The sequence below is a fragment of the Nannospalax galili genome, unplaced genomic scaffold, assembly GCF_000622305.1.
Source record: "Nannospalax galili isolate Female #2095 unplaced genomic scaffold, S.galili_v1.0 scaffold3234, whole genome shotgun sequence".
Classification (NCBI taxonomy): Eukaryota; Metazoa; Chordata; class Mammalia; order Rodentia; family Spalacidae; genus Nannospalax; species Nannospalax galili.
In genome coordinates, this window is record NW_008333909.1 from 128,667 (window position 1) to 139,444 (window position 10,778).

General features: G+C 39.2%; 1 protein-coding gene across 1 annotated transcript; it reads left to right on the forward strand.

The window, feature by feature from the left end:
- Nucleotides 1–795: 795 nt before the first annotated feature.
- LOC103730636 (olfactory receptor 14K1-like) lies at nucleotides 796–1,758 on the forward strand. The gene has a single exon (XM_008828909.1). The coding sequence runs from the start codon at nucleotides 796–798 to the stop codon at nucleotides 1,756–1,758; it is 963 nt and encodes a 320-aa protein (XP_008827131.1).
- Nucleotides 1,759–10,778: the final 9,020 nt, after the last annotated feature.

The window sequence follows — 10,778 nt, forward strand, 5'->3', positions numbered from 1 at the left end:
TTGAAATTCCATACAATGTATTTTGATCATATTCACCCTGAGTCTTATATCAAAATTCTCCCAATTCCACTCCCTTTCCCCAGATTCATCATATCCTGTTTTTTTTTAAATAACCAATAAACTCCTATTTGTGCTTTCCATATACTCCTGGGTGTGGGATCATTCACTGGACCATGGATGATGACCTACCAAAAACACATCGCTAAAAATCTCATTGTCTTTTCTCCAGACGCCATCAAGTGTCCATAGCTCCTCAGTTAGGGGCAGGAGTTCATGAAATTTTTCCCACTACATGCTGGAATGCTTATTAGTTTGATCTTGCACAGGCAAACACAGTATTGGGGAGTGGGCATGACCAAGAAGTCCCATTTGTGGCTGAATACTCCACTAACACTTATTCTCTGCACTTTGTCCCATTGTGAGTTTTTGCATTAATCACTGTCCCTTGCACAAAGAACCTTCTTTATGGGAGCCAAGAACTTGAATAATCTATGGGTAGAAAGATATTCATGTGTAATTTTAATCCAGGATAAATTTTTTAAAACCTTTTTAAAACACATGTTGAGTCCGCTAAAACTGCTTGAAATTTTCTTTCTAAATCTGTCCCTGTTACTATCATTGCCATACATGAAGAACATACATGTATTTAGGAGGAGAGTAAATCTGTTAATGTATTATAGGAATATCCTAGTAGTTGCATGTTATACAAATTAAATTATTACTAAAAGAGAGACTCAACATGAGCTTCTTTCCCATCTCTTCCCTTTGTCTCACAGAAGGTAAACAGCAGATGACATGACAAACCACACAATAGTGACAGACTTCTTCCTTATGGAATTCTCTGACAGCAAGCAGCTCCAGGTGATAGAGGGTTTCCTATTTCTGCTGATTTACTTGGTGTCCCTCATGGGGAACCTTATCATCATCATGCTTATTGCAGTGGATCATTGTCTTCACACCCCCATGTACCTCTTTCTGAATAATTTGTCATTCCTTGATATGTGCCTCATTTCAGTCACAGTCCCAGAGCTCATTCTCAACTCTTTGTCTCACAGGAGCACTATCTCTTTCCCAGGATGTGTGTGTCAGGTTTTGTTTGTCATTTTCTTTGGAACATCTGAGGCTTCCCTCCTCACAGCCATGTCTTATGACCGCTATGTGGCCATCTGTCACCCACTACACTATGATGCCATCATGAACAGGGAAGTCTGTGTACAGATGATGGCAGCTTCTTGGCTATTTGGAAGTATCTTTGGGGTCTTATATTCATATGGCTCCTTCTCTTTATCTTTCTGTGGCTCCAGAAAAGTGCCACAGTTCTTCTGTGATGTCCCTTCTATATTGAAGATTTCTTGTTCAAAGATGCATGTCACCATTGACATTAGTGTCATCTTTGGACTCATATATGGGTTTTTCTGCATAGTTTCCATAGGGTTTTCATATGTCTGCATTTTCAACACAGTCCTGAGAATTCCTTTGATACAGAGGAGGTCAAAAGCCTTTTCTACCTGCATTCCCCATCTCATAGTTGTCACCACATTTTTTGTCACAGGTGCCACTGCCTATTTGAAACCAGTTCCTGATTCCCCACAGCTCTTGGACTTTTTAATATCTGTTTTCTATTCTGTGATGCCTCCATGTATGAATCCTATAATATACAGTTTAAGAAATAAGGAAATCAAAGCTGCTTTGTGCAACATTTTGCGGAAACTTGATTATTATGAGTTCTATTGGCAGAAAAGCAGTAACAGTATGTAGAGAACCAAATAAACTGTTTTGTACATTTAAGTTTGTGCTTACAATTATACATGTTCATTATGATATGCAATGAGTTGAATATTTTGCTTTAGATAAATAACAGTTTTAAAAGTTTGAGAAAGTGGTTTACAAGTTCATAATCCTGAGTGAACTACAATTATTTCATAACATGCTTAGATGGGTATTTATTATTTAAAGTGAACCCATGCAATTCTAGCCTAAGAAGCAATGAGACAGACTTCTGAATGATGTAAGAAAACTGTCCCCCTGAAACTACTTGAGACCTCTTGATTACATTTTTTTCACATTGTATAAAACTTTGCATATATAATTAAGATGATATATTTGGAATTGGTTGATTTCCCAAGTATTTACAATAAAACAAAGCCCTGGTGCATAAGAATTCACAACAGGGTTATAGCAGACATTCAAAGAAGATTTACAACCTATATTTACATTATTCAAAAAGATACAAAAAGAGAGAGAAATTCTCAACTCCTATGAAGCCAATATTACTCTAATACAAAAACCACATAATGACACACAAACACACATACACACACACACACAGAGAGAGAGAGAGAGAGAGAGAGAGAACAATATAGACCCACATCCTGAATGATCATAGATGCAAAAATTCTCAACAAAACATTCAAAAGTCACATACAGATACACTTTAAACAGATGACCATCCACCATGATCCAGTTGACTTATTCTAGAGATGCAGGTCCGATTCAATATGCATAAGTGAATAAACATAATAAATCAAAACATTATACATCAAAATCACATGAGGATCTCACTAGATGCAGAAAAAAATACTTTGACAAAATCCTACATGAGTTCATGGTAAAAGACCAAGAGGAAACTGGATTGACTGGCATATAAATCAATATAATTAACAATAAACCTACAAAAGTTGCATCATTCATGAAAAACTTAAAGCATTTCCATTAAAATAAGGAACCAGAAAAGGCTATTCCCACTCCTTTTCAATATACTATTTGAACAATAAGATAAGAAAAGGAAATTAAAGGGGCACTAATCAGAAAAGAAGAGGTCAGATTTTCATTATTTCCAGATATATTATACCTAAAAGAGCTGAAAAATTCCACCAGAAAACTGCTAGAAATGATCATTCTTTTAGCAAAGTATCAAGATAAAAAACAAGTTCACTGGGCTGGAGAGATATCTCATCAGTTAAGAAAAATGGTTGTTCTTGCAGAAGACCCAGGTTTGAATTCCAGCACCCACATGGCAGCTAACTGTCCGTAGCTCCAGTTCCAGGGGATTGGATGGCCTCTTCTGTTCTTGTCTCCAATACATGACATGGGTGCACTTACCTATATATAAGCAATACACTCATACACATAAAATAAAACTGAAAAATAAAATAAATTATAAAACCATTAAAAAAAAAAACAGTAGCCTTTCTATATACCAGTAACAACCAATCGGAGAAAGAGTTCATGGAAATACATTCATAATAGCCTCAAAAATATCTAGGGAAAAATCTAAACAAGCACATTAAAAATTCTACAGTGAAAACTGTAAATGTTCACTGATTGGTGGAATGAGTCCTGTGAAAAATGACCATCCTCTGAAAAGCACAGTATGGATTAAATGCAGGACTATTGCTTTTATTCCACTTTGAGGATCCAGATATTCCCTTTTTTTTTTTTTTTTTTTTTTTTGGTTTTTTGAGGCAGGGTCTCTCTGTAGCCACAGCTGGCCTGGATATGCTATGGGGACAAGCTTGTCTTGAACTCACAGAGATCCACCTGCTTCTTCCCCCCCAAGTGCTGAGTGCTGGGATTAAAAGCATGTGCTACCATGCCCAGCTCAGTGAGCATATTCTTGAGTTTATCAGATTCCCCAGAGAATCATGGTGTCTGAGTCTTGGGAAGACTAGCTAGTCCTAACCACCAGGCTGAGTGGTCCAAAGATGCTGAGATTTAATCTTCAAAGAGGAAGACTCCAACATATTTTGACTTCTTTCTGGTGTTTCCTTACTGCTTCCCTAGAACACAGTGCTGCTCAGGTTCATCCTTCTATTAGAAAAAAGATTTCTCTTCTGTCAGGATGAGGGAAGAGCTACACGGAATAGGAGGGCATCTAAACAGCATCTTCCACAGGCACTGTCCAGTTTTCCTGCTTTCAGTATACTTCCTATTACTGCTGAGCCTTCCTGGAGCTCTGAAGTGCACACCTACTCTCTTCTTAGCTCCCATTAACCACTTCCAACTCATGTTACAGCTTGCATTGCTGTGTTGGCCAGTTGGTGCTCAGCCATGTTCTCATTGGCCTATAAACATCTGCCAAATAACGACAATTATTCTCTTTCTTTCATCTTTATGTTTTTCAAAATACAGTTAATATTTTGGAGGAATTTATAAGGAGAGAAGGTACACAGATGTGTTCAATCTACCATATTGTGTCGAATTATTGGTCATATTTTCCCCTTTCACATGTTAACTTCATTGCTTCCGTTTTGGAATGCTCATTATAAACATTATAAAATATTCATATATATACATATATGTATATTTCACATATATGAAGACTTACAACTTCTCTTCTCTTGTGATGTGTTCATTTTACAAGCATTTAAAGTGCCTGCCTGGAATGGTAGGGCTCATTGCATATTTATAGATTCCACTCTCTTACAGGACATTGTTAATAGGTGAAGAGGTTTCCATTCCTCCTTGAAAGCAGTGTATAGCATTGCCTTCAAATTTATATCTACAATTAGAAACTATTTCTTGAGGGACAGGCTTATAGACAAGCGACTTCTAATGTGCCATTTTATTAATTTGATTGAAAGAATTCCCTAGTCTCTCCTCATATTTTACCATAGAAATCTCCACTGTCACTACTCTTAATGTGTCATTATTCAGATGGCCCAAAACAACTGTTACTAACACTCCCCACAACTCTCTGAAAGATATGTATAATTATTGTATTTTCAAGATGATAATTTGGGACCTTTTTATTTAACTAATGAAATAATATTTAAGTTTTTAAAGATACATTTCCATTTTAGATGAGGCAAAATATATTTTAAAATATATATTAGTAATTAATTTTCATTTTAAATGCTGCAAGAATCAAATGAGGAGAAGCACTAAGAGAAACATATTAAAATATATCAATTTTTTAGCCAGGCGTGGTGGTGCAAGCCATTGATCCCAGCACTCAGGAGGCAGAGATAGGTGGATCTCTGTGAGTTCAGGACAACATGGTCTGCATAGTAAGTTCCAGGACAGCTGGAGCTAAAGGGAAATGCTGTCTCAAAAAGACCAAAAAAAAATCTCAATTTTCGATTCATAAAAACTTGAAATTGAAAAACATATTAGTGAATATATGGCTATACATCATAACCCCTCATATAAATGGTCTCAAAGACAAGAAACACATGGTCATCTCAGTAGATGCAGAGAAAGCCTTTGACAAAATTCAACATGCATTTATGTTCAACATCCTAGAGGTAATTGGATTGGAGGGAACATGCCTCAATGTAATTAAAGCCATATATAACAAACCCACAGCCAACATCATTCTAAATGGAGAAAAACTGGAAGCATTCTCATTGAAATCAGGAACCAGAAAAGGCTGTCCACTATCTCCACTTCTCTTTAACATAGTGCTTGAAACTTTTGCAAGAGCAATAAGACAAGAGCAGGAAATTAAAGGAGTAATAATTGGAAAAGTAAATATTAAATAATCCCTTTTTGCAGATGACATGATATTATATCTAAGAGATGTCAAAAATGCCACCAGAAAACTCCTAGAAATTATTAACACTTTCAGTAAAGCGGCAGGTTACAAAATTAACCTACAAAAGTTTGTAGCCTTTCTATATACCAATAACAAGCAATCAGAGAAAGAGTACATGGAAACACTCCCTATCACAATAGCTGAAAAAAATAAAATATCTTGGAATAAACCTGACCAAAGACGTAAAAGAGCTCTATAATGAAAATTTTAAATCATTAAAAAAAGAGATTGAGGAAGACATCAGAAGATGAAAGGACGTCTCATGCTCATGGATTGGAAGAATTAATATTGTGAAAATGACCATCCTACCAAAAGCCATTTATAGATTCAATGCAATGCCAATCAAAATACCCATAACATTTTTCAAGGAATTGTAAATAAGCATCCTAAGATTCATATGGAAGCACAAAAGACCTCGGATAGTGAAAACAACACTGAGCACTAAGAGCAACCTTGGGGGATTACTATACCAGCTTTTAAGCTGTATTACAGAGCTGGAGTAATTGAAAACAACATGGTGCTGGTACAAAAATAGACCTATAGATGAATGGAACAAAATCGAAGACAGAAATATTAGTACATGCAATTTCAGCCACCTGATATTTGACAAAGGAGACAAGAACATTCACTGGAGGAAAAACAGCATGTTCAGCAAATGGTGCTGGCCAAACTGTATCTCCACCTGTAGAAGAATGAAACTAAACCCTTGTCTTTCACGTTGCACAAAAGTCAATTCCAAATGGATCAAAGACCTCAATGTAAAGCCTGAAACTCAGAAACTGTTAAAAGAAAACATTCGCAAAAACCTACAAGATATAGGTTTAGGAAAGGATTTTCTAAACCGGACATCAATTGCTCAGGAAACAAGGTCAAGAATTAACAAATGGCAAAATGGATCAAAGACCTCATTGTAAAGCCTGAAACTCTGAAACTGGTGGGAGAAAACATTGACAATAACCTACAAGATATACGTGCAGAAAAGATTTTCTAAACCGTACATCAATTGCTCAGGAAACAAGGTCAAGAATAAACAAATGGCACCTCATTAAACTAAAAAACTTCTGTATCTCAAAGGAGGCAACCAGGGAAGTGAAGAGAAAATGCACAGAATGGGAGAAAATATTCACCAGTGACACATCTGACAGACGTTTAACATCCAGAATATATCTAAATGAACTCAAAAAACAGTGAATCAAGACAAGAAAACCCAATTAAAAGATGGGCTAAGGAGCTGAACAGAGGGTTCTCAAAAGAAGAAGTAAAGATGGCTAAGAAGCATCTTCAAAGATGTTCAACATCACTGATAATTAAGAAAATGCAAATTAAAACTACTTTAAGATTTCATCTTACCCCAGTCAGACTGGGTAAGATCAAGAGAGGAAATGATATCAAATGTTGCAGAGGATGCAGGGAAAGGGGAACACTCATCCACTGCTGGTGGGGCTGCAAACTGGTTCAACCCCTATGGAAAGCAGTGTGGAAAATTCTTAAAAGACTACAAATGAACCTACCATTTCAACCAGTTATACCACTCCTTGGCATATACCCAAAGAACTCATCCTACTTCAGAGACACTTGTACATCCATGTTTGTTGCTGCACTTCTCACAATAGCTAAGAGATGAAAGAAACTTAAGTGTCCTTCAATTGACGAGTGGATAATGAAAATGTGGTTCATTTATATGATGGAGTTTTCTCAGAAGTAAAGAAAGATGAAATCATGAAATTTTCAGGTAAATGGATGAAACTAGAACCTGTTATGCTAAGTGAAGTAGCACTCAGAAAAAACAATGGACATATGTTCTCCATCATATGTAGATCCTAGAAAAACATTCTGATAAGTGAATATGTATCCAGATATAACTACAGGAACCAGGATAATGGAAGGAAAAAAGGGAGGTAAAGGAAAAGAAAGAACCTGAAATAGAAGAACAATAGGAAACAGGCCTTAATAAGGGAGATATGGATAAAAATTGGGTTAGTTTAAGGGAGGGGAGAGGAAAGGGTATACAAGGAACCTATGAGATAAAGGGAAAGAAGGCTCTCAAGAGAGGTAGGGCCATAGAAGAAGGGTATTATTAACAGAAAAAGGAGGAAAATGCGGGAACCTTTATTGGGGAAAGCATGATGGAGGGGTGAGACAATGCAAGAGAGAAATAATGCCTAGCTAATTTTAAAAAGCAGAGGGAACCATATTATTCCAACACCCTATGGACAAATTATACATAGCAGATCAAGAAATATATGTCTAGGTAAGGTTTATCTGAGAACAATTGGACTTTGCCTAAGATTTATCTACATGGAACACAGTAATTAAAGTACCATCATGGTGGAACTAACCTTCTTGAATGTTTAACACACATACTTTGAGGCCTACACTACTTTGGAGTGAGGGACATAAAGGACAGTTTTTGCTCCTTACCCTCTTAGGTCTACTAGTTCCAGGGGACTATGAGCATCTCCCCAAATGTCCTGTAATTGTGGGGGGTCCCCTGTCCTCTTGATCAAGGAAGCTGAGGAGACCCCATGAGGTCAACTTGAACCAGCATCCAGTCTAGAAAGAGGAGGGTCAACATAGAGGAAATATTTCCTCCACTCTTCCAAGCAAAGCCAGACATGGTTTAGCAGGGCCTTTGAATTATCTTCACATAGGCAGATCTGGTAAAAGAGAGGAGCCAGGGGCTCCTCCCAAGCCCATGTGACCCCTGAGGAATAGATCCTCAAAGGACCTTAAGAGTAAAAATAAATTGGTTTATCTGGGCCTTAAACACCCAAAAGAAAAGTATAACCAAAGATTAAATGGGCCAATATAATTTTTAAGAGCCCATATGTATAGCTAAAGGCTACATAAAAAGAAAAAATTCCAGATAGGAGATACCTTCTTTTGAGTTGTTGGCCTGAGTGACCCAAGGGACTCGCAGATGGTAACCCAGCATAGAACTGGGAAAATGAAAAGCAGACCCCAATCATTTCTAAAGGAATATTGAAAACCGATTGCTGCTTGTCTCCCAATTGGCTGGTTCCTCCAATGGGCAGGGCCTGACACTGAGTGGGAACTAGGAAGGGAAGCTGGGAGCCATCTTGGAATGGAAGCCAGGAGCCTCCAGTAGAGTGTGATGGTGTAGGAAATGCGCAGCCAGTGCAGCAACTAAAAGACAGAATGGACTGACTCCCTGTGGACCTGGGGTGAGATCGCTGGCCCTGAAGGCGTGAGTGAATGCTAGCAGTCTGATAAGGTGGGCTCTGAGTCATGGAGGCACAGGCTAGGCACTGGGTACTCATTCCTTTGTAAGCTAATAAACTCACATAAAATATATTATATGGTTTGTCTGTGCAGGAGACCCAGAGAGAATTAGGGCCACAGAATTGGCATAGTCTGGTAGGATATGATAAAACTGAGTGTCTTGGTTTATTTCTTCATTGCTGTGACAAAACACTCTGACCACTACCAACTTGGGGAGGAAAGGGTTTAGTCAGCTTACAACTCCCAGGTCACAGTTCATCAGGGAGCCCAGGGCAGGAACCTGGAGGCAGGAGCTGGAGTACAGGCCATGGAGGAATGCTACTTACTGGCTTGCTCTCCTGGCCCCTGCTCAGCCTGCTTTCTTATGCAACACAGCCCCACCTGTCCAGGGGTGGCACCATTCACAGTGGGCTGGGCCCTCCCACAGCGCTCATCAAGAACATGCCCTTCAGACATGGCCACAGGCCAGTCCCATAGAGGCAATTTCCTGATTGAGGTTCCCTCTACCCAGGTGTGTCAAGTTGACACTAAAGCTATCCAGCACACTGAGAATGAATTTTAGTAGAGTGCTAATGGTGATGCTGAATAGTTTTTGCAATGGGTTACTAAAAGGAGAAAGGCATGCAGAAGCATGGGCCACAGCTATGTTGTAAATGTGGGGGTATGTTGCATGTATGTGAAGATTTGTTAAAAGTTACCCAAAAGTTTGAAAATCTTTTACCTGCTCTGGACCCAAAGGGAGCTCCCAGAAAAATAGAGCAGCCACTTTGCATGATAAAACATATGCCCCAGGCAGGGAAAGCTGAAATGGTAGACCCAGGTGCAGAGCTGGAGACAGAGGAAAGGCAGGACACTTTGACTTGTGTAAAGTTCAAGGACTCAGAGAAAAAGACAGATAATAGTAAAAAGGAAGAAAAGCTAACTACTATAGCTAGGAAATATTCCATGCTGGAAGTGTTAAGGATAGGAAAAACTTACAAGAAAGCAAGCAGAGAGCTCCTGGCCACATGGCTTGTGAGAGTATGGGAAATGGGAGCAAATGATGTCAGTCTAAGTCCTTCAGAAGCTTCACAGCTGAGTTATATAACCACCCATCTGTCCTCTACAATATGGGCTGTTCAACCTAGGCCAATGCATGGGAGAGCAGTCCTTAATGGGATGGATGGTTGAAAGCATTAAACATACATGGTTGTCACCAAGGGAGACTAACATGATTAGCAGGGGCTGGAGGACTATAAAGGACGGGTAGGCATTAGTGAGAGAACTAGGTATGAGAAAAGAAATATATGATGTCCAGTTCACTGGGCTGGATGAGACTGTTCACCAGAGATATGAAAGAAAGCTTAATTCAATTGGGACCTCGAGAATGGTATGGGGCTATAATGGCTTTACTAAGCCTTATCATGGGACAGGATCTTTGTCAAGTGAGAGAGATCAGTGGCCACGGCCTAAAGATGACTAATGGGGAGGCCCAAGAAGCCACTCTCTCACCGTGATACAAGAGAGACTGCCCTATAACTGTCACCCCCTCCAAGGCTTAAGGACTTTAGGGGAAGATGGATGAAAGATTGTAAGAGTGGAGGAAAGGGGTGGAGTGTCTCCTGATTGTCTGGTTCCTCCAATGGGCAGGGCCTGACATGGAGGGGGAACTAGGAAGGGAAGCTGGGAGCCATCTTGGGATGGAAGCCAGGAGCCACTGGTAGAGCGTGATGGTGTAGGAAACTCACAGCCAATGCAGCAACTCAAATACAGAATGGACTGACTCCCTGTGGACCTAGGGCAAGATCAACGGCCCCGGAGGCATGAGCAAATGCTAGCGAGGCTATGGCCATGGCATGATCTGCTAAGGTGGGCTCTGATTCATGGAGGCATGGGACTAGGCACTGGGTACTCACCCCTTCCTTTGTAAGTTAATAAACTCACATGAAATATATTATATGGTTTGTCTTACTGTGCAGGAGACCCAGAGAGAATTTGGGCCACACTGCTAGATGAGGAA

Excerpts from the sequence above, each read along its gene's own strand:
- LOC103730636 (XM_008828909.1), top strand. The coding sequence starts at position 796 with ATGACAAACCACACAATAGTGACAGACTTCTTCCTTATGGAATTCTCT.